The sequence below is a fragment of the Salvelinus sp. IW2-2015 genome, linkage group LG4q.1:29, assembly GCF_002910315.2.
Source record: "Salvelinus sp. IW2-2015 linkage group LG4q.1:29, ASM291031v2, whole genome shotgun sequence".
NCBI classification, from domain to species: domain Eukaryota; kingdom Metazoa; phylum Chordata; class Actinopteri; order Salmoniformes; family Salmonidae; genus Salvelinus; species Salvelinus sp. IW2-2015.
The window spans coordinates 64817728-64842156 of record NC_036842.1 but is presented as its reverse complement, the minus strand read 5'-3'; the positions used below and the strand labels follow the sequence as shown (position 1 = coordinate 64842156).

At 41.9% G+C, this 24429-nt stretch overlaps 1 protein-coding gene across 1 annotated transcript in view; it reads left to right on the top strand.

Annotated features, from left to right (window-relative positions):
• The window catches only part of LOC111962370 (rho family-interacting cell polarization regulator 1-like), a 75949-nt gene that overhangs the window by 44990 nt on the left and 6530 nt on the right, over window positions 1-24429 (top strand). Inside the window, 6 exon segments of the mRNA XM_070443033.1 lie at window positions 15489-15514; window positions 15517-15573; window positions 15576-15599; window positions 15602-15654; window positions 22676-22811; window positions 22974-23135. Of these exon segments, the coding sequence (XP_070299134.1) occupies window positions 15489-15514; window positions 15517-15573; window positions 15576-15599; window positions 15602-15654; window positions 22676-22811; window positions 22974-23135 (458 nt within the window).

Sequence of the window (24429 nt, the reverse complement as noted above, 5' to 3'; positions counted from 1 at the left end):
TTACGCAAGAAACACTCAAATAGGCAAAGAGAAACAGCAGTCCATCATTACTTTAAGACATGAAGGTCAGTCAATACAGAACATTTGAATAACTTTTTAAGTTTCTTTCAAGTGCAGTCGCAAATACCATCCAGCGATATGATGAAACTGGCTCTCATGAGGACCGCCACAGGATGGAAGCACCCAGAGTTACCTCTGCTGCAGAGGATAAGTTCGTTAGAGTTACCAGCTCAGAAACTGCAGCCCAAATAAAGGCTTCACAGAGTTCAAGTAACAGACACATCTCAACATCAACTGTTCAGAGGAGACTGCATGTATCAGGCCTTCGTGGTTGAATTGCTGCAAAGAAACCACTACTGTAGGACACCAATAATAAGAAGAGACTTGCTTGGGCCAAGAAACACAAGCAATGGTTTTGGGCTTAGTGGGACTATCATTTGTTTTTCACAGGACATTGACCCAACACACCTCCAGGCTGTGTAAGGGCTATTTGACCAAGAAGGAGAGTGATGGAGTGGCTGCATCAGAGACCTGGCCTCCACAATCACCGACCTCAACCCAATTGAGATGGTTTGGGATGAGTCGGGACCGCAGAGTGAAGGAAAAGCACCAATAAGTGCTCAGCATACGGAAAAAAAAAACCCCCCCCCCTCCCCCCCCCCCCCCCCCCCCCCCCCCCACCTGGAAAACTTCCTTCCAAGACTTGGTTGAAAAGCATTCCAGTTTTAAGCTGTTTATGGACTTGGTCTTTTACCAAATAGGGCTTTCTTCTGTATAGCCCCTTACTTGTCACAACACAATTGATTGGCTCAAACATGTTAAGAAGGAAAAAAATTCCACAAATTAACTTTTAAGAAGGCACACCTGTTAATTGAAATGCATTCCAGAATGCCAAGCGTGTCATCAAGGCGAAAGGTGGCTATTTGAAGAATCTCAAATATAAAATATGTTTTGATTTGTTTAACACTTTTTTGGTTACTACATGATTCCATGTGTGTCATTTTATAGCTTTGATGTCTTCACTATTATTCTACAATGTAAAAATAAATAAAAACCCTTGAATGAGTAGGTGTTCTAAAACTTTTGACCGGTAGTGTATATACTGTATATTTATTCATTATATTTATTCATTATATTGTGCATTCAAAAACTATTCGCAACCCTCAACTTTTCCATATTTTGTTGTTACAAGGTGGGATTAAAATGTGTTTTTTTAAAGTTTAAAACAAAATACTAACGTGTATTAAAAAAAAGGGGGGGTGGAATAAAATCTTGATTTAGATAAGTGTTCAACCCCTTGCTTTTTAAGTGCTGTCAAGTTGGTTGTTGATCATTTCTAGCTTGCAGTTTCCAAGTCTTGCCATATTTTCAAGTCTAAACTGTAATTAGGCCACTCGAACATTCAATGTCATCTTGGTAAGCAACACCAGTGTATATTTGACCTTGTTTTAGGTTTTTGTCCTGCTGAAGGTGAATTTGTCTCACGGTGTGTGTTGGAAAGCAGACTGAACCAGGTTTTCCTCTAGGATTTTGTCTGTGCTAAGTTCTATTCCTTTATCTTTTTATTTAAAAAAAACTCCCTAGTCCTTGCCAATGACAAGCATACCCATAACATGATGCAGCCACCACCATGCTTAAAAATATGAAGAGTGGTATTCGGTAATCTGTTGTTGGATTTCCCTCAAATCATAACGCTTTGTATTCGGGACATAAAGTTAATTTCTTTGCCATATTTTTTATAGTTTTACTTTGGTGCCTTGTTGCAAACAGGGTGCATGCTTTGGAATATTTTTGTTCTGTACAGGCTTCCTTTTCATTCTGTCATTTCGGTTAGTATTGTGGGGTAACTACAATGTTGTTGATCCATCCTCAGTTTTCTCCTATCAGAGCCATTCAACTCTGTAACTGTTTTTAAAGTCACTATTGGCCTCATGGTGAAATGTCTGAGCAGTTTCCTACCTCCCCGGCAACGGCGTTTGAAAGGATGCCTGTATCTTTGTAGTGACTGGGTGTATTGATACACAATCCAAATTGTAATTAATAACTTCATCATGCTCAAAAGGATATTCAATGTCTGCTTTTTTTTGTTACCCATTTACTAATGGGTGTTCTTCTTTGTGAGGCATTTAAAAACCTTTTCTTGTTTTTGTGGTTGAATCTGTTTGAAATTCACAGCTCGACTGAAGGACCTTACTATTATCTGTATGTGTGGGGTACAGGTATGAAGTAATCATTCAAAAATTATGTTAAACACTATTCTTGCACACTGGGTGAGTCCATACAACTTATTATGTGACTTGTTAAGCACATTTTTACTCCTGGACTTATTTCCACTTTTACATTATGGGATATAGTGTTTAGGCCAGTGACACGATCTCTTTTTAATCAATTTAAAGTTCAGGCTGTAACACAACATGTGGAATAAATCAAGGGATGTGAATACTCTGCACATTTATTTACATCCCTGTTAGTGAGCATTTCTCCTTTGCCAAGATAATCCATCCACCTGATAGGTGTGGCATATCAAGAAGCTGATTAAACAGCATGATCATTGCACAGGTGCACCTTGTGCTGAGGACAATAAAAGACCACACTAAAATGTGCAGTTCTGTCGCACAACACAATGCCACAGATGTTTTAAGGGATTGTGCAATTGGCATTCTGACTGCAGGAATGTTATTTATTCATCATGTTTTTTGGAGTGGCGGCAACGATTTATCAGCGGTGGCTGAATGAATATAAGGGAAACACTGGTGCTCATACCAGAGACAGAAGAGGAAGTGATATTTCCCACTTGTTTTTATTCTGGATTCAAAATGAAAGTCTCGGCAAATGGTACTGGAGTGCCAAGGCTGAGACCAAAGACTCCTTAACAGCTTCTACCCAAGTCATAAGACTGCTGGAACATTGGCTACCAGGAAGGACTATTTACATTGGACCTTATTTTATTCTTATCTATTTATTATTGCACTGAACTCTCTTGACATGCTCAATGTACACTCACTGGACTCACACACCACTACACTGACACACACACATATACAACTGCTCAAAAATAAATGGGAACACCTAAACAACACAATGTAACTCCAAGTCAATCACACTTCTGTGAAATCAACTGTCCACTTTAGGAAGCAAACACTGATTGACAATAATTTCACATGATGTTTGTGCAAATGGAATAGACACAGGTGGAAATTATAGGCAATTAGCAAACACCCCCAATAAGGAGTGGTTCTGCAGGTGGTGACACAGAGCCACTTCTCCGTTCCTATGCTTCCTGGCTGATTTTTGGTCACTTTTGAATGCTGGCGGTGCTTTCACTCTAGTGGTAGCATGAGACGAGTATACAACCCACACAAGTGGCTCAGGTAGTGCAGCTCATCCAGGATGGCACATCAATGGCGAGCTGTGGCAAGAAGGTTTGCTGTGTCTGTCAGCGTAGTGTCCAGAGCATGGAGGCGCTACCAGGAGACAGGCCAGTACATCAGGAGACGTGGAGGAGGCCGTAGGAGGGCAACAACCCAGCAGCAGGACCGCTACCTCCGCCTTTGTGCAAGGAGGATTAGGAGGAGCACTGCCAGAGCCCTGCAAAATGACCTCCAGCAGGCCACAAATGTGCATGTGTCTGCTCAAACGGTCAGAAACAGACCTCCATGAGGGTGGTATGAGGGCCCGACGCTCCACAGTTGGGGTTGTGCTTACAGCCCAACACCGTGCAGGACGTTTGGCATTTGCCAGAGAACACCAAGATGGCAAATTCGCCACTGGCGCCCTGTGCTCTTCACAGATGAAAGCAGGTTCACACTGAGCACATGTGACAGACGTGACAGAGTCTGGAGACGCCGTGGAGAACGTTCTGCTGCCTGCAACATCCTCCAGCATGACCGGTTTGGCGGTGGGTCAGTCATGGTGTGGGGTGGGCATTTCTTGGGGGCCGCACAGCCCTCCATGTGCTCGCCAGAGGTAGCCTGACTGCCATTAGGTACCGAGATGAGATCCTCAGACCCCTTGTGAGACCATATGTGCTGGTGCGGTTGGCCCTGGGTTCCTCCTAATGCAAGACAATATGCTAGACCTCATGTGGCTGGAGTGTGCAGCAGTTCCTGCAAGAGGAAGGCATTGATGCTATGGACTGGCCCGCCCGTTCCCCAGACCTGAATCCAATTGAGCACATCTGGGACATCATGTTCTCGCTCCATCCACAACGCCATCTTTGCACCACAGACTGTCCAGGAGTTGGCGGATGCTTTAGTCCAGGTTCTGGGAGGAGATTCCCTCAGGAGACCATCCGCCACCTCATCAGGAACATGCCCAGGCCGTTGTAGGGAGTCAAACAGGCACGTGGAGGCCACACACACTACTGAGCCTCATTTTGACTTGTTTTTAAGGACATTACATCAAAGTTGGATCAGCCTGTAGTGTGGTTTTCCACTTTAATTTTGAGTGTGACTCCAAACCAGACCTCCTGGGTTGATAAATTTGATTTCCATTGATAATTTTTGTGTGATTTTGTTGTCAGCACATCAACTATGTAAAGAAAAAAGTATTTAATAAGAATATTTCATTCATTCAGATCTAGGATGTGTTATTTTAGTGTTCCCTTTATTTTTTTGAGCATGTATATATATTCAAATTGCTTCATACTCTTCACATTCGTGGTCACAAACATTTTGAGTCAAGATCACTTAGATTGCAGCTTGCATTTTGACTCAATCACTCAGATATTTTTTTAACAGGACTTAAAGAACGTTAACCTATGCACCATTAACCTATAAAAATAGTACTGTAGCAATGAGGATGGCAAGTGTTGTGCGTTAGTTTAACTCCAATTAGGTGCAGACAATTACACAGCTTATACATACTAAACTCAGCAAAAAAGAAACGTCCCTCACTGTCAACTGTGGTTTTTTTTCAGCATACTTAACATGTGTAAATATTTGTATGAACATAAGATTCAACAACTGAGACATAAACTGAACAAGTTCCACAGACATGTGACTAACAGAAATGGAATAATGCGTCCCTGAACAAAGGGCGGGGGTCAAAATCAAAGTAACAGTCAGTATCTGGTGTTGCCACCAGCTGCATTAAGTACTGCAGTGCATCTCCTCCTCATGGACTGCACCAGATTTGCCAGTTCTTGCTTTGAGATGTTCCCCACTCTTCTACCAAGGCACCTGCAAGTCCCGGACATTTCCTGGGGGGAATGGCCCTAGCCCTCACCCTCCGATCCAACAGGTCCCAGACGTGCTCAATGGGATTGAGATCCGGACTCTTCTCTGGCCATGGCAGAACACTGACATTCCTGTGTTGCAGGAAATCATGCACAGAACGAGCAGTATGGCCGGTGGCATTGTCATGCTGGAGGGTCATGTCAGGATGAGCCTGCAGGAAGGGTACCATATGAAGGGAGGAGGATGTCTTCCTGTAACGCACAGCGTAGCGATTGCCTGCAATGACAACAAGCTCAGTCCGTTGATACTCACCGCCCAGACCATGATGGACCCTTCACCTCCAATCGATCCCGCTCCAGAGTACAGACCTCAGTGTAACGCTCATTCCTTCGACGATAAACGCAATCCGACCATCACCCTGGTGAGACAAACCGCGACTCGTCAGTGAAGAGCACTTTTTTGCGAGTCCTCTCTGGTTCAGCGACGGTGGGTCCTGCGTCCATAGGCGACGTTGATTCCGGTGATGTCTGGTGACGACCTGCCTTACAACAGGCCTACAAGCCCTCAGTCCAGCCTCTCTCAGCCTATTGCGGACAGTCTGAGCACTGATGGAGAGATTTGGCTGTTTCCTTGTGTAAACTCGGGCAGTTTGTTTGCCAATCCTGTACCTGTCCCGCAGGTGTGATATTCAGATGTACCGATCCCGTGCAGGTGTTGTTACACATTGTCTGCCACTGCGCGAGACGATCAGCTGTCCGTCCTGTCTCCCTGTTGCGCTGTCTTATGCTTCTCACAGTAACAGACGTTGCATTGTATTGCCCTGCGCCGCATCTGCAAGTCCTCATGCTCCTTGCAGCATGCCTAAGGCACGTTCACGGCAGATGAGCAGGGACCTTGGGCTCTTTCTTTTTGTGTTTTTCAGAGTCCGTAGAAATGCCTCTCTAGTGTCCCTAAGGTTTCATAACTGTGACCTTAATTGCCTACCGCTCTGTAAGCTGTTAGTGTCTTAACACCGTCCACAGGTGGGTCCTGAAAAGGGGACACATTCTTTTATAATGAGTTTATATACCACATCGTTCAAAAGTTTGGGGTCACTTCGAAATTCCTTTATTTTCATTTAAAAATAACATCAAATTGATCAGAAGTACAGTGTAGACATTGTTAATCGTTGTAAATGCTTATTGTAGCTGGAACAGCAGTTTTTTAAAGGAATATCTACATAGGCGTACGAGGCCATTATCAGCAACCATCACTCCTGTGTTCCAATGGCACGTTGTGTTAGCTAATCCAAGTTTAATCATTTTAAAAGGCTAATTGATCATTCGAAAACCCTTTTGCAATTATGTTCGCACAGCTAAAAACTGTTCTGATTTAAAGAAGCAATAAAACTGGCCTTTAGACTAGTTGAGTAATCTAGAGCATCACATTTGTGGTTTCGATTACAGGCTCAAAATGGCCAGAAACAAAATACTTCATTCTAAAATTCGTCAGTCTATTCTTGTTCTGAGAAATGAAGGCTATTCCATGCGAGAAAATTGCATGGAATAGTACTTACTTCCTTCACAGAACAGCGCAAACTGTCCTCCAACCAAATAGAAAGAGGAATGGGAAGGCCCCTGTTGCACAAGAGGACAGGTACATTATGTCTAGTTTGAAGAAACAGACGCCTCACAAGCCCAACTGGCAGCTTCATTGAAATAGTACCCGAAAACACCAGTCAACGTCAAACAGTGAAGAGGCGACTCGGGTTCTGCCTATTCTGCAGAGTCAAAGAATAAAGCCTCCTACGACTGGGCCAATTGACATAGAGAACCGAATTATAAAAAAGTGGTCAAAGTCAACAGCGACACGTTGGAACATGCTGTTCTGCTAGATTAGCCTAGGCTGATCCCTGGACGTCGCTTGTCTTCAGTGAGACTAGTGGTGTGGAAGTTGTGGGCAGCTCGTGCGTGTTTTCAAATGTGATTGGAAAAGCAAATGCAATATACAATGACTATGATTGTCTCTCTCCAATACTATAGCACAACACAACACACACACACACCACCACACACACCACACATACACATACACATACACCATACAACATACACATACACATGCATGCATGCAGTTGAAGTCGGAAGTTTACCGTACACTTAGGTTGGAAGTCATTAAATCTGTTTTTCAACACTCTCCACAATTTTTGTTAACAAACTATAAGTTTTGGCAATCGGTTAGGACATCTAATTTGTGCATGAACACAAGTAATTTTTCCAACAATTGTTTTACAGACAGATTAATTCCATTATTTTTTATTTTATTTATTTCACCTTTATTTAACCAGCATAGGCTAGTTGAGAACAAAGTTCCATTTGCAAACTGCGACCTGGCCAAGATAAAGCATAGCAGTGTGAACAGACAACAACAACAGAGTTACACATGGAGTAAACAATAAACAAGTCAATAACATGGTCGAAAAAAAGATAATCTAATATACAATGTTGTGCAAAAGGCCATAGTATGGCAATAATCCGAATAATTACAATATAGCAAGATTAACACTGGAGTGATAGAAATCATCAGATGATCATGTGCAAGTTAGAGATTACTGGTGTGCAAAAGAGCAGAAAGTAAATAATAAAAGCAGTATGGGTGGAAGGTAGGTAATTTGGGTGGGCTTATAACCGATGGACTATGTACAGCTGCAGCGATCGTGTAGCTTGTTCAGATAGCAGATGTTTAAAGTTTGTTGAGGGAGATAAAAGTCTCCAACTTCAGAGATTTTTGCAATTCGTTCAAGTCGCAGGCGCAGAGAACTGGAAGGAAAGGCGGCCAATGAGGTTTTTGCTTTAGGGATTGATCAGTGAGAACACCTGCTGGAGCCGCGTGCTACGGGGTGGGTGTAGCCATCGTGACGAGTGAACTGAGATAAGGCCGGCACTTTACTCGCATAGCCTTGTAGATTACCTGGAGGCCAGTGGGTCTGACGACGACATGTAGCGAGGGCCAGCCGACTAGGGCATACAGGTCGCAGTGGTGGGTCGTATAAGGTGCTTTGTGACAAAACGGATGGCACTGTGATAAACTGCATCCAGTTTGGCTGAGTAGAGTATTGGAAGCTATTTTGTAGATGACATCGCCGAAGTCGAGGATCGGTAAGGATAGTCAGTTTACTAGGGTAACGTTTGGCGGTGGTGAGTGAAGGAGGCTTTGTTGCGAAATAGAAAGCCGACTCTAGATTTGATTTTGGATTGGAGATGTTTGATATGAGTCTGGAAGGAGAAGTTTTGCAGTCTAGCCAGACACCTAGGTACTTATAGATGTCCACATAATTCTAGGTCGGAACCGTCCAGGGTGGTGATGCTATTCGGGCGTGCGGTGCAGGCAGCGAAACGGTTGAAAAGCATGCATTTGGGTTTTACTAGCGTTTAAGAGCAGTTGGAGGCCACGGAAGGAGTGTTGGTATGGCATTGAACTCGTTTGGGGTTAGATAGCACAGTGTCCAAGGAAGGGCCAGAAGTATACAGAATGTGGGTGGTCGTTTTCTGCGTAGAGGTGGATCAGGGAATCGCCCGCAGCAAGAGCAACATCATTGATATATGACAGAGAAAAAGGGTGCGAATTGAATATTGAACCCTGTTGAACCCTGTGGTACCTCATAGAGACTGCCAGAGGACCGGACAACATGCCCTCCATTTGACAACACTGAACTCTGTCTGCAGAAGTAGTTGGTGAACCCAGGCAAGGCAGTCATTAGAAAACGAGGCTACTGAGTCTGCCGATAAGAACTATGGTGATGACAGAGTCGAAAAGCCTTGGCCAGGTCGATGAAGACGGCTGCACATGTACTGTCTTTTATCAGATGGCGGATTATGATATCGTTTAGTACCTTGAAGCGGGGCTGAGTGCACCCGTGACCGGCTCGGAAACCGGATTGCACAGCGGAGAAGGTACGGTGATTCGAGATGGTCAGTGATCTGTTTGTTGACTTGGCTTTCGAAGACTCTTAGATAGGCAGGGCAGGGATGGATATAGGTCTGTAAACAGTTGGGTCCAGGGTGTCCCCCCTTTGAAGGGGGATGACCGCGGCAGCTTTCCAATCTCTTGGGGATCTCAGATGATTCGAATGAGAGGTTAAACAGGCTGGTAAGTAGGGGTGGCGAGCAATGGCGGCGGACAGTTCCAGAATAGGGTGTCCAGACTTGTCAAGCCCAGCTGATTTGTATGGGTCCAGGTTTTGCAGCTCTTTTCAGAACATCTGCTATCTGGATTTGGGTAAAGGAGAAGCTGGGGAGGCTTGGGCGAGTAGCAAGCGGGGGGGGGGGGGGGCGGAAGCTGTTGGCCAAGGTTGGAGTTCGCCAGGAGGAAGGCATGGGCCAGCCGTTGAGAATGCTTGTTGAGTTTCGTCCTTATCACGGATTTATCGGTGGTGACCGTGTTACCTAGCCCTCAGTGCAGTGGGCAGCTGGGAGGAGGTTGCTCTTGTTCTCCATGGACTTTACAGTATCCCAGAACTTTTGGAGTTAGAGCTACAGGATGCAGATTTTCGGCTTGAAAAAGCTGGCCTTTGCTTCCTGACTGACTGCGTATATTGGTTCCTGACTTCCCTGAACAGTTGCATATCGCAGAGGACTCTTCGTTTGCATATTGCAAGTTCGCCACAGGAATGTTTTTGTTGCCTGGTCGAGGCACGTCAGGTCTGGAAGTGAACAAGGGCGCTAATATCTGTTTCTTAGTTCTGCATTTTTTGAAACGGAACATGCTTGTCTAATATGGTGAGGAAGTAACTTTTAAAGAATGACCCAGCATCCTCAAACTGACGGGATGAGGTCATATCCTATCGGGACTCGGCAGGTCGATTAGAAAGGGGGCCTGCTCGCAGAAGCTGTTTTAGGGAGCGTTATGGACATGAATGGAGGTGGTCGTTTTTGACCGCGACCACTAGGCGGAATACAGGCAATGAGGCAGTGTCCGCTGAGATCTGACTTGAAGACACTGGTTACTTTGAGGCAATTGGGTAACCAGCCACCAATAATGTCGTTAGGGTGCCCCGTTTACGATAGGGTTGTACCTGGTGGGTCCTTGATGATTTTGTGAGATTGTAGGGCATCTAGCTTAGATGTAGGACTGCGCCGATCGGGTTAAAGCAATATCCCAGTTTAGGGTCCCCTAACAGAAACCAAACCTCTGAAGCTTAGGGATGGGGGGGCGATCAATTCCACAGATGTGTCCAGGCACACTGGGAGCGGAGGGGGGTCGGTAGCAGGCGGCCAACAGTGAGAGATCTTATTCTGGAGGATTAATTTTTAAAATTAGAAGTTCCGAGTCTATGCCAGTAGAAGTTTTGGGCATAGACTGGAAAGTATGACAGAAATTTGCAGGCTACTCTGCAGTAGATTTGCAAACTCCTCCCCTTTGGCAGTTCAATCTTACGGAAAGTGTTATGAGTTGGGTATGAAAGCTCAGAATTGTTGGTGTCCTTCTAAGCCAGGATTCAGTACCCGGCAAGGCAACATCTAGGGTTGGAAGAGTGGTGCTAAAGCGTTGAGTAAAGACAAACTTAGGGAGGAGGCTTCTGAATGTGACAATGCATGCGACCAAGGCTTTTTCGATCACAGAAAGTCAACAAATGAGGGTGCCTGGGGACATCAGGGGCCTGGGTTTACCTCCCGACATCACCCGAGGGAAACAGACGGAGTAGTAGGATCGGGGTGCGGCTAAATTGCTATCAAAACTGGTCGCCCCTAGAGCGTTGGGGACAAGGACTAAAAAGGAGCAGATTTAATTGGGCGTGGGTAGAATAGATTCTGGGCATAATGTTGCAGACGGGGTAGGTGGGGCACGGGTACAGCGGAGGTTCAAGCCAGGCACTGGGTGATGATAAGAGAGGTGTATCTCTGGACATGCTGGTCTCAATGGGTGAGGTCAACCGCATGTGTGGGAGGTGGGACAAAGGAGGTAACAGAGGTAGGGGAGTGGAAACGGGGACCGGGCTGCCATTGCAAACCAAAACATATGATACTAGCCTGAATCAACAGTATACAAGGCATATTGATATTGAGAGAGACATACAGTAAGGCATAAAGTAATTTGCGGTCTTGAATTGGGAGAGCTAGCTAAAAAACAGGTGAGATAACAGCAGCTAGTCAGCTACCACAGCAAAGCAGGTAAAATGGCAATTGACTTAAGGCAGAGAGGGTCGGATTAAACTACACCAGAGCCTGAAAGTTAAAAACACAGAACCGACGATAAAACCCAAAATAAACAGAATGGAGTAACGTGAATTAATGGACAGTCTCAGCCGGCATCACTATGTAGCCAAGTGGGATCAATAGTGTCCGGGGGGAGCCGTAGAAGGACGCAGGGAAGCCCGCCACTACGTAGCACGCGGCGGTTTTAAAGTTAGTATGCCGGGGGCGGTCTGCTCAGACGGAGGGGGTCAGCTAGACGGAGGCCGTTTGAGGGCAGCGGATGGGGTATTTGTCGGCAGACCAGACGTGGTGGTGCGGCAGGGCGCCGTGCTCGACAGAGAATCCAAGCCAGATGGCGAAAGAGCGTATTGTTAGAAAATTGTTTGGCTAACTGGTGCTAGTTTCGTTGGGCAGTGGCGCTAGCTGCAAGCTAGTGTGAGGATCAGAAAGTAAGTGCTCAGGGATTACGGCAGGAATCCGTGCGTGTGTGGAGAGACATGTCCGATGCTGGTAAATTGGTGATAATATCCCAGGCTAATACAGGGCTGGTGTCCTGTTGAGAAGGTAAAGCTGGCTAGCAGTGGCTAAAAAATGACTAAATAGCTAGTTAGCTTGGTTAGTCTACTGGGGGGTATTAGGAATGTGTTCCAAGTTAAAATAATAGCGATTCGTGATCATCATTGGGTGAGGTAGGTTACCGGTAAGGATAATCTGAAATTAAAAAATCGAAAAGAGATAGCAGTCTTTTTTTTTTAAATATATACAAAAATACGAAAAATACAAAAAGTACACCAGCAGGCGAGACAGAAATACGCCTAACACTGCTACGCATCTTTGAATTATAATTCACTGGTATCACATTTTTTATTCAGTGGTCAGAAGTTTACAGACACTAAAGTTGACTGTGCTTAAACAGCTTGGAATAATTCTAGAAATGTATGTCCATGGCTTTAGAAGCTTCTGATAGGCTAATTGACATTATTTTGAGTCAATGGAGTGTCCTGTGGAATTGTATTTCAAGGCCTACCTTTCAACACTCAGTGCCTCTTTGCTTGACATCAATGGTGAAAATCAAAAGAAATCAGCCAGAACCTTCAAGACAAAAAATTGTAGACCCTCCACAAGTCTGGTTCATCCTTGGGAGCAATTTTCAAATGCCTGTAAGGTACTTACGTTCATCTGTACAAACAATAGTACACATAGTATAAACAACAATGGGATGACGCAGCCGTCATACGCTCAGTGAAGGAGACACGTCTGTCTCTATGAGATGACAATGTAATTTTGGTGCGAAGAGTTTGCAAATCAATCCAGAACAGAAACACAAGGATCTTGTGAAAGATTGCTGGAGAAACCGTGCACAAATAAGTATCGTATAATCCACAGTAAAAACTAGAGTCCTATATCGACCATAACCTGATAAGGCCCGCTCAGCAAGGGAAGAGGCACTGCTCCAAAACCACCATAATAGCAGACTACCCGGTTTTGCAACTGCAACTATGGACAAAGATTCGATCTTTTTGGAGAAATGTCCTCTGGTCTGATGAAACAAAAATAGAACCGTTTGGCCAATAATGGACCATCCGTTATGTTTAAGGAGGACAAAGGGGATGCTTGCAAGTTCAAAGAACACCCATCCCAACCGGAAGCACGGGGTGGCAGCATCATGTTTGTGGGGGTTGCTTGCTGGTCAGGAGGGACTGGTGCACTCCAAAAATAGATGGCACATGAAGAGAAAAATTTAGGTGAATATAATTGAAGCAACATCTCAAACAATTAGTCAGGAAGTTCAAGGCTTGGTCCAAATGGGTCCTTCCAAATGGACAATGACCAAGCATACCTTCCAAAGTTGTGGCAAAAATGGGCTTGAGGAACAACAAAGTCAAGTATTTGGAGTTGGGCCCATCACATAAGCCGTGACCTCTATCCCTATAGAAAAGTTGTGGACAGAACTGAATAAAGCGTGTGCGAGTAAGGAAGGCCTACAAACCTGACCAGTTACCCATCTCTGTCAGGAGGAATGGACCAAAATTCGCCCAACTTATTGTGGGAAGCTTGTGGAAGGTCTACCTGAGAACGTTGACCCAAGTTAAACAATTTTGAAGGCATGCTACCAAATACTAATTGTTGTTTGTATAACTTCTGACCACTGCGGAACTGTGGATGAAACAAATAAAAGCTGAAATAAATCATTCTCTCTACTATTATTCTGACATTTCACATTTTAAAAATGTGGTGGTCCTCACTGACCTAAGACATGGAATTTTACTCTGATTAAATGTCAGGAATTTTGAAGAATTTTGAAAAAAATTTGGCTAAGGTGTATGTAACTTCTGATCTTCAACTTACATACATACATACACTGGTACTATATATATATATATATATATATATATATATAATATATAATTTAGAGTACTATACAACTTACCCATTGTATAAGATATTCTCCAAAATTGAAATATTCCAGGCATTTATATACAAATTCCAGTAGTACTTTATCTAAAGCCTTTTCAAAGTCTGCTATGAATACCAGGCCTGGTTTCCCAGATTTTTATTGTGCTTCTATTGTTTCCAGATTGTCTGATATTATCTCCAAATGTATCGTCCATGTAAAAAAAAAAAACGTCTAATTAGGATGAATAATATCCGACAATACCTTTTTTTAATTCTATGGCTGTGCATTTTGTTGGATTTTTGCATCACAAACACTGAAGAGTTAGTCCATTTCAAAAATTGGAGACTTGTATCTTGTTATTTTCCACTTGGGTCCTGTTCAGTAAATGAAATCAGACCTTTTTGAGTATCTGATAGTCTACCATTTTTATCGGACTGGTTAAAACATGCTAATAACGGTCCTCTGAGTAAATTAAAAAAGGTTGGTATACCTCAACTGGTATGCCTTCAAGGCCCTGGACTTTCCCGGACTTAAAAGGCTTTAATTGCATCATCAAGTTCCTCCTCTATAATTTGGCCTCACATGTATCTTTCTGTACAGCTGTTAATTTTACATTGTTATAGAAAAAAATATGTTTACTTCGGTTAGTGAGATGGAGGAACTGAAACTAAAAACATATGCTTAAGCTTTGCTTCCTCTTTCAAAATAGCTTTGGTGAATCATGGTGACTCCATCATTAACACGTTTCAGTTAATTATTTTTTGGAGCATTTCCTCATTGGAAGATAAAATAATTTGGTGCATTATTATTTCACATTCCTTCCAGTTCGCTTTATTTTTATTATTTTATTTGTATTTTACTCGGGCTGATGGTGCCTGCATCTGATTGTCAGTCTCAGCAGAGGAGAGAACAGCAGGCTGAGGGTCCGCCTCTCAAGTCCCTCCACGCTCCCTTTCCTTCACTGACACTTACCAAAAAGAGACCACCGTCCTCCAGCTGATGGCACAACTTCGAGTCGCACTTCATCTATTTCTGCCTCATGCACAAATTCGTGTGTTTACTCCTATGAACAGAGAAAGTGAATTCCTCTAAAAAAAGACCCAAGCCGCTAATATAACAATGCAAGCCTATCGATACACTTTCCTACTCATTCATTACAACTGCAGTGCTGGTAGCGCAAGTGGAAGAAGGAAGAAGGCGCATTTTTATGACTTACAAAAGTGTTGAATAAAAAAGTGTTGACAGTGCTGAGTAAGAACATTTTAAACAAGAACTTGCTCATAAAACAGAAAGTCTTTGCTGTATTTGTGGAAAGTCTCTCTCTAGTCATAGTTTTAAATATTTTGAAAATCTCACAGTATCTACTTTGCCTGTAGTTTTTTTTACGCCTGCTACATTACTGCAGACACTGTAATCTGAGCCATCTGATTGGCCAGCGGTAGGCCTATAGAACTGATTTCTTTCCGGCCCGGCCAGAAGGCAGAGTTTTTACCCATTTATCCACCCTCTTTGGGCTCCCAGAGTGGCGAGTACTCTAGGCACTGCATCTCAGTGCAAGAGGTGTCACTGCCGGCCGTGATTGTGAGTCCCATAGGGCGGCGCACAATTGGCCCACCGTCGTCCGGAGTAGGCCGTCATTGTAATAAGAATTTGTTCTTAATGACTTGCCTAGTTAATATAGGTTAATAAATAAAAAATGCTCATACTCTATTTGTGCTCCTGTTTGGATGTTGTGTTTAGTGAGCACCACAGTGCCCCCCGCAGGCCTGCAAGGAGAGTGCAGGGGAGATGAAGACTGTGGAGAAGAGATGCTGGGAGTCCCCCTCCTTGGACCTGTGAGCACTGGCTGCCAGGTCTAGACCACGCTCTACTGGTTCATCTGAAGAATTGCAGCGCCCAACTTCTGGTAAGGATCATGATATATTTGTAAAACAACACCAGTGGTGTAAAGTACTTAATCTTGCCGCACGGATCCTTTAGCGGGATCATTTTCGTAAACAACCGCTGAATTGCAGAGCGCCAAATTCCAAAAAAATACAAAAATGTTTAGATCATGAAATCACAAGTGAAATATACCAAAACACAGCTTAGCTTGTTGTTAATCCACCTATCGTGTCAGATTTTGAAAATATGCTTTACAGCGAAAGCAATCCAAGCGTTTGTGAGTTTATCAATCAGCTAGCCAAAATTAGCTGGTCAGAAAAGCAATTAAATTAATCGCTTACCTTTGATAATCTTCGGATGTTTGCACTCACGAGACTCCCAGTTACACAATAAATGTTATTTTTGTTCGATAAAGATTAGTTTTATAACCAAAAACCGCCATTTGGTTGCGCGTTATGTTCAGAAAACCACAGACTCGTTCCTGTCCTGAAAGGCAGACGAAAATTCCAAAAGGTATCCGTAATGTTCGTAGAAACATGTCAAACTTTTATAATCCATTCAGGTTTTTTTAAATACATAATCGATATATTTCAACCGGACGGTAACCTATTCAATACTACAGAGAAAGAAAATGTCGGCTACATCTCTCGGCGGCCGAGGAACTAATCAAAGGACACCTGAGCGTTTTGAAAAATCTCGCTCATTTTTCAATAAAAGCTTGAAACTATATCTAAGACTGGTCACAGCCTGAGGAAGCCATTGGAAAAGGAATCTGGTTGATACCCCTTTAAATGGAGGAGGGGCAGGCAACGGAACAGGATTTTTCCAAATAAAAGGCACTTCCCGGGTTGGATTTCCTCAGGTTTTCGCCTGCAAAATCAGTTCTGTTATACTCACAGACAATATTTTGACAGTTTTGGAAACTTTAGAGTTTTCTATCCTAATCTGTCAATTATATGCATATTCTAATATCTGGACCTGAGAAATAGTCCGTTTACCTTGGGAACGTTATTTTTCMAAACATAAAAATTCTGCCCCCTAKMTGAAAGAAGTTAAGTAGTTTTTTGGAGTATCTGTACTTTAATATTTTTGACAACTTGTAGTTTTATTTCACAACATTGCTCAAGAAAATAATGTACTTTTTACTCCATACATTTTCTCTGACACCTAAAAGTACTGTTTTGAATGCTTAGTAGGTCAGGAAAATGGTCCAATTCACGCACTTATCAAGATGTCATCCCTACTGCCTCTGATCTGGTGGACTCACTAAACACGAATGCTTTGTTTGTAAATTGTGCCTCTGGCTATCCGTAAATTTAAAAAAGAGATATATAATTCTGCCGTCTGGTTTGCTTAATATAAGAATTTCAAATGATTTAWACTTCCATTTTAACTTTTGATACTTGCTCATTATTAATAGAAAAAATATCCATATAATTAACTTYGGTTAGTGGAGATGGAGACTGAAACAAAAACATAAGCTTACTTTGCTTCCTCTTTCAAAATAGCGTTTGGTGAATCATAGGTGACTCCGTCATTATTTTAGACATTTACTCAAGTAGTCTTTTACTGGGTGACTTTTACTTGAGTCATTTTCTATTAAGTTATCTTTACTTTTACGCACGTATGACAATTGGGTACTTTTCCCACCACTGCAAAGACACCATGGTCTCACTGTGCACACCATGRCATTTCATAGTGGAWAATTGGGTAATATTTGGTTGAGCAATAACATTACAACCTACAGTATATTCACCCACTCAAAAAGACAGCCAAAGTTAGTTGAATTASTCATGTATTATCACTATGCTTTCAACCAACTGAAAGCACAACAACATTTCTAGGGATTTTTTTTCAGATTTTTGGTTTAGTGTCTATCATTGCGCTTTCAACCAAAAACACAGCAAAGTTCAAATTGGAATACAATGTCAGATATTACGTTTATTTATACAGCAGATTAATGTGATATCACTATGCTTCATCTAATAGCACAACCAAATGACCTGGGCCCAGTTTCCCGATAGCCCAGGATTTTAAAGGCTTACGAGGTTTTTAACAATGCATTGTTCCTGCAATTCCCAAAACACCATGCAGAGAGAACGCTCACTATGTGCGCCGTTGACGCATGCATGTATTGATACTAGGAGGATCAAAAAGAAAAACAGCGCTGCTCTTRGATCAGCTTTCTCCATTCAAATCTTACCTTAACATTAGTATTATTCCACAATACTGACAACTGATCAGCTTCTAGAGAGATATTATAACTATGGCTGCAAATATTGAGGCGCACATCATTGCGAACATGTTACACATCATTTAAATATATTGAGTCAAATTATAGACCGTAGTCAATATGATTTGAAATATATAGACATGTAGTCTATAGGCCTACCGTATTGAGCTTTTAATGTAGTCATCTCTGTTTTTATTTGAAGCATTATCCTCTGTAACAATTGCAAAAACATTGGCAACTTTAGTCTATTTGTAATCAACTTTGTTTTGAAGTTATTAGCGCTCACAGAGAGTCTGTTTACCAGAGATCTTCTGTTAKCTGTCCTACGAGTGGTCTGAGGCAACCCGTAAATAACAAGCGTTTTCAAGTGCAACTTTAACAATAGTTTTGGGAAACAGCTCAGAGATTTAATGATGCTCCTACAAAGGTTCCAACGATGAACTTAGCCTWAAGATGCTTTTGGGAAACCGGGCCCTGGATTGCAGTTTAATTAAATTAAAAGTACATGGTGCAAGTGATGATAAATGCCGTTCGAGATGCTGTATAGATTATTACAGAAATTGTGAAGACATACTATACATACAATTATMTGTAAGGTCCCTCAGTCAAGCAGTGAATTTCAAACACATATTCAACCACAAAAACCAGGGAGGTTTTCCAATGCCTCGCAAAGAAGCGCACMTATTGGTAGATGGGTAAAAATAATAAAAGCAGACATTGAATATCCCTTTGAGCATGGTGAAGTTATACCATTCAATGTGAATTTAATAACTCAGTTGCAGAGAGGAAGGAAACCGCTCAGTGATTTCAACACTTTAAAACAGTGTACATTTGGTACAGAGTTGAATGGCTATGATAGGAGAGAACTGAGGCTGGATCAACAACAWTTTAGTTACTCCACAATACTAACTTAAATGACAGAGTGAAAAGAAGGAAGCCTGTACAGAATACAAATATTATAAAACATGCATCCTGTTTGCAAAAAGGCACTAAAGTAAATATGCAAAAATTAAAGAAATACATTTTGGGACAAACACAACACATCACKGAGTACCACTCTTCATATTTTTAAGCATGGTRGTGGCTGAATCATGCTATGGCTAAGCTTGTCATCGACAAGGACTAGGGAGTTCTTTAGGGAAAAAAGAAACGGAATAGAGCTAAGCACAGGCAAAATCCTAGAGGAAAATCTGGTTGTTTGCTTTCCAACAGACTCTGGGAGACAGGACAATAACCTAAAACGTAAGGCCAAATATACACTGGAGTTGCTTACCAGGACGACATTGAATGGCCTAGTTACAGTTTGGACTTAAATCGTCTTGAAGATCTATGGCAAGACTTGAAAATAGCTGTCTGGCAATGATCAACAACCAACTTGACAGGGCTTGAAGGGTTTTGAAAAGAATCATGTGCAAATATTGTGCAATCCAGGTGTGCAAATCTCTTACCCAGAAGGACTCACAGCTGTGATCGCTGCCAAAGATGATTCTAACATGTATGATTTTGCAAACATTTCTAAAAACATGTTTTCACTTGGTCATTATGGGGTATTGTGTGTAGATAGGTGAGGATTTATTTTTATTTTTATTGATTTTGAATTCAGGCTGTAACACAAGTCAAGGGGTATGAATGCTTTCTGAAGACACTGCACAATTACATAAGAAGAAATGTATAGTTACAGTAACCTCAATGTGGCCATGGATGTTATTCATACAAGCATTTTGCTACACCCGCAATAACATCTGCTAATCACGTGTATGTGGCCAATAAGATTTGATTTGATTTTAAGGCTGAAAGTTATATTAGTTTGTAAGATGGCCTTAACTTTAGGCTATTTATTGTATTATATTATATATTATAAGTTGTATTGAAAGAAATATGACAACACTACCACATATCAACATTTAAAGGAGATGAACGTAGCTACTGCTTGGATAGTTCCATCTGAGCCACTTGCTTAATCCCATTCTTACATTTTTATTTTTGGTTGAGTTAGAGACATGAATCCAACATATAATTTGTTAACTTGTCAAAGTTAATAGATTAGTTATTGTATTTCAAAAGTGATATTTAATTGTGTTTGGTTGTCAATGCAACCAAWTATCAACATTTGAAGGAGATGGAACTATCCAAGYAGAAGATGGTGCATTCAAAAAGTATTCAGACCCCTACCCTTTTTCCACATTTTGTTACGTTACAGCCTTATTCTAAAATTGTTGAAATATTTTTTTTTTACTTCTCAATCTACACACAATACCCCGTAATGACAAAACGAAAAACCGTTTTGTAGAAATTTTGCAAATATATAAAAAAATTAAAAAAATATACCTTATTTACATAAGTATTCAGACCCTTTGCTATGAGAATCGAAATTGARCTCAGGTGCATCCTGTTTCCATTAATATTCCTTGATCTTTCTACAACTTGATTGGTCCACCTGTGGTAAATTCAATTGATTGGACATGATTTGGAAAGGCACACACACCTGTCTATATAAGGTCCCACCATTGACAGTGCATGTCAGAGCAAAAACCAAGCCATGAGCTTGAAGGAATTTTCYGTAGAGCTCCGAGAAAGGTTTGTGTTGAGGCACAGATCTGGGGAAGGGTACCAAAACATTTCTGCAGCATTGTAGGTCCCCAAAAACACAATGGCCCCCATCATTCTTAAATGGAAGAAGTTTGGAACCAACAGGACTCTTCCTTGAGCTGGCCACCCGGCCAAACTAAGCATTCTTGGGAGAAGGGCCTTGGACAGAGAAGTGACCAAGAACCCGATGGTTACTCTGACAGAGCTCCAGAGTTTCTCTGGAGTTGGGAGAACCTTCCAGAAGTACAACCATCTCCGCAGCATTCCACCAATCATGCCTTTATGGTAGAGTGGCCAGACAGAAGCCACTCTTCAGTAAAAGGCACATGACAGCCCGCTTGGAGTTTGCCAAAAGGCACTCTCAGACCATGAGAAACAAGATTCTCTGGTCTGATGAAACCAAGATTGAACTCTTTGGCCTGAAAGCCAAGCATCACGTCTGGAGGAAACCTGGCACCATTCCTACGGTGAAGCATGGTGGCGGTGGCAGCATCATGCTGTGGGAATGTTTTTCAGTGGCAGGGACTGGGAGACTAGTCAGGATCGAGGAAAAGATGAACGGCGCAAAGTACAGAGATCCTTGACGAAAACCTGCTCCAGAGCGCTCAGCACCTCTGACTGGGGTGAAGGTTCACCTTCCAACAGAACAACGACCCTAAGCACACAGCCAAGACAACGCAGSAGTGGCTTCGGGACAAGTCTCTGAATGTCCTTGAGTGGCCCTGCCAGAACCCGGACTTGAACACGATCAAACATCTCTGGAGAGAACTGAAAATAGCTGGGCAGTGATGCTCCCCATCCAACCTGACAGAGCTTGAGAGGATCTGCAGAGAAGAATGGGAGAAACTCCCCAATCAGGTGGCCAAGCTTGTAGTGTCATACCCAAGAAGACTCGAGGCTGTAGTCGTTGCCAAAGGTGCTTCAACAAAGTACTGAGTAAAAGGTCTGAATACTTATGTGAAGTAAAAACATATATATTTTTTTTGTTATAAATTCGCAAAAGAGTTTTAACTTGTTTTGCTTTGCAAATATTGGGTATTGTGTGTAGATTGAGAAGAAGAAAATATATTTTTTTTTTATCCATTTTATCAAAATGTGTAAAAGTCAAGGGGTCTGAATACTTTCTGAAAGCCTGTACATCTGTGCAACTGACTTAGTCTGGCATTAATTCCAGTTTGTCTACAAAATATAATTCATTGTTTGATTCACATCTCCATCTCAACCAAAAATCTAAGTTATGGAATAAGACTAAATCAAATCAAACTTTAAATATATTTTGGTTTGATGTAGTCATTCTTCAACTTACATTTTTGGTTGAATGTGAATCCAATTTTATCTGTTTGAATTTTTAGACAAACTGGAATTAAATTAACTAGCGATTGAAACCCAAGCCTATTTTGTATATTTTTTGTAAATTCTGGTTTGAATTAAAAACAATTGCTGCTGATGACATTGCAAATGCTATGTAGACCTAAATGGAATGATTGATAGATAAAGTATGGTCAATTTAATTTGCTCTGTTAAACTTACCCTTTTGGAATGACTTGATATCCCTTTGGAATTACTTAGATAAAATCTATTTAAGTGGAGATCTCTCAACAATCATGATCACGATAGCATATTGGTAATAGTTAGTGACAAATAACCAAGCAGGGCTTAATTAAACCTTGGATGGGAGACCAACGGGTAGCTGCTGATAGAWCAATTCTCCAGTAGGAGGTGCTGCCCAGCCTATATATTTTTTTCTGATAAAGGATATAACGTTGCAAATCTGTTGTTTTATAGGTACAAATTCAACCGTTTTTATACAAGGTTTGTCTATGTTAAAATGTGGTTACCATAATGACATAATCCTGTGGTTGAAATTTCAACCTCAACAATTTATGTTGACTATTTTCATATCCAATGTATTTTTCACGTAGATTCCACATCGCAATACGTTGACAAATTACACTGAAACAATGTTGATTTAACCAGTTTGCACCCAGTGGGGTCCTCCTCTTATGTATGAGGCTCTAAACCAAATGAGTTGAAGAATTAAAATCTCATACATAGATCTTGTGTTTGTGTTGCGCTGCCAAAATGATTGATAAACAGAGCAACAGCTCCCAGTTCTAATGTAATAATGATATAAAAAAAGTGTCATCTGTGGTCTTACCAAATGTTCTGATTTGTTGTATCAATTTTGGCTATGTGACGCCTAATGGTTTGTGCTGTGTAGAGGCTGGGGACCTTTGGGCCTCTGCGCTGTGGGGAGATGTATGCTCTGGACCGCCTACTCAGGGAGACCCGCGTCCTCGAGCTTATCAGACACGTTGCCAAGGAGACCCCTGAAGGAGCCACTCAGGCAGATGAGGGTGAGTTCATTACTACTGAGAGGAGGACAATAAAACAGCATACTAGTTTACTCACTGACACAGCTAAGGATATAATGAATAAGGTTAACTACTCTAATTGTAGATTAAATTACTATCATCTCTAACTTGTTTTCTTTTCCTTCTGTCTCTCTCTTGGAGTAGTGGTTCCCCAGTTAGAACAGTGCCAAGGGGCAACATTGCTATGGCAGCAGTGTACAGACAATGGCAGTGTGTACAGCACCTCCACAGAGGCTTTCCTCACAACACTGGCCGCTGCTTACACCAACAGACTGCCCGAGAGAGGAGCCAGCCTGGCAGACACAGGTGTGATACTGTTGTTGTCTCGATCATGGATAATATCGCGTATATATACATTTCTCTGCACCTATCTGGTGTATATGACAATAAAACATATTTAAAAATATACAGTTRAAGTCGGAAGTTTACATACACCTTAGCCAAGTACATTTAAACTCAGTTTTTCGCAATTCCTGACATTTAATCCAAGTAAAATGTCACTGTYTTAGGTCAGTTAGGATCACCACTTTTATTTTAAGAATGTGAAATGTCAGAATAATAGTAGAGAGAATTATTTATTTTAGATTTTATTTCTTTAATCACATTCCCAGTGGGTCAGAAGTTTACAGACACTCAATTAGTATTTGGTAGCATTGCCTTTAAATTGTTTAACTTGGATTAAGAAAAATTGTAGCCTTCCACAAGCTTCCCTCAATAAGTTGGGTGAATTTTGGCCCATTCCTCCTGACAGAGCTGGTGTAACTGGGTCAGGTTTGTAGGCCTCCTTGCTCTCACACGCTTTTTAAGTTCTTTCCACAAATTTTCTATAGGATTGTGGTTGGGGCTTTGTGATGGCCACTCCAATACCTTGACTTTGTTGTCCTTAAGCCATTTTGCCACAACTTTGGAAGTATGTTTTGGGTCATTGTCCATTTGGAAGACCCATTTGGCATTTGAGACCAAGCTTTATCTTCCTGTCTTGAGATGTTGCTTCAATATATCCACATAATTTTCTTTCCTCATGATGCAATCTATTTTGTGAAGTACACCAGGCCTCCTGCAGCAAATCACCCCCACAACATGATGCTGCCACCCCCTGCTTCACGGTTGGGATGGTGTTCTTCGGCTTGCAAGCCCTCACTTTTTCCTCCAAACAATACGATGGTCATTATGGCCAAACGGTTCTATTTTGTTTCATCAGACCAGAGGACATTTCTCAAAAAGTACGATCTTTGTCCCCATGTGCAGATGCAAACCGTAGTGTGGCTTTTTTATGCGGTTTTGGAGCAGTGGCTTCTTCCTTGCTGAGCGGCCTTTCAGGTTATGTCGATATAGGACTTGTTTTACTGTGGATATAGATACTTTTGTACCTGTTTCCTCCAGCATCTTCACAAGGTCCTTGCTGTGTTCTGGATTGATTTGCACTTTCGCACCAAAGTACGTTCATCTCTAGAGACAGAACGCATCTCCTTCCTGAGCGGTATGATGGCTGCATGGTCCCATGGTGTTATACTTGCGTGCTATTGTTTGTACAGATGAACGTGGTACCTTCAGTGGTTTGGAAATTTTCTCCAAGGATGAACCAGACTTTTTCTGAGGT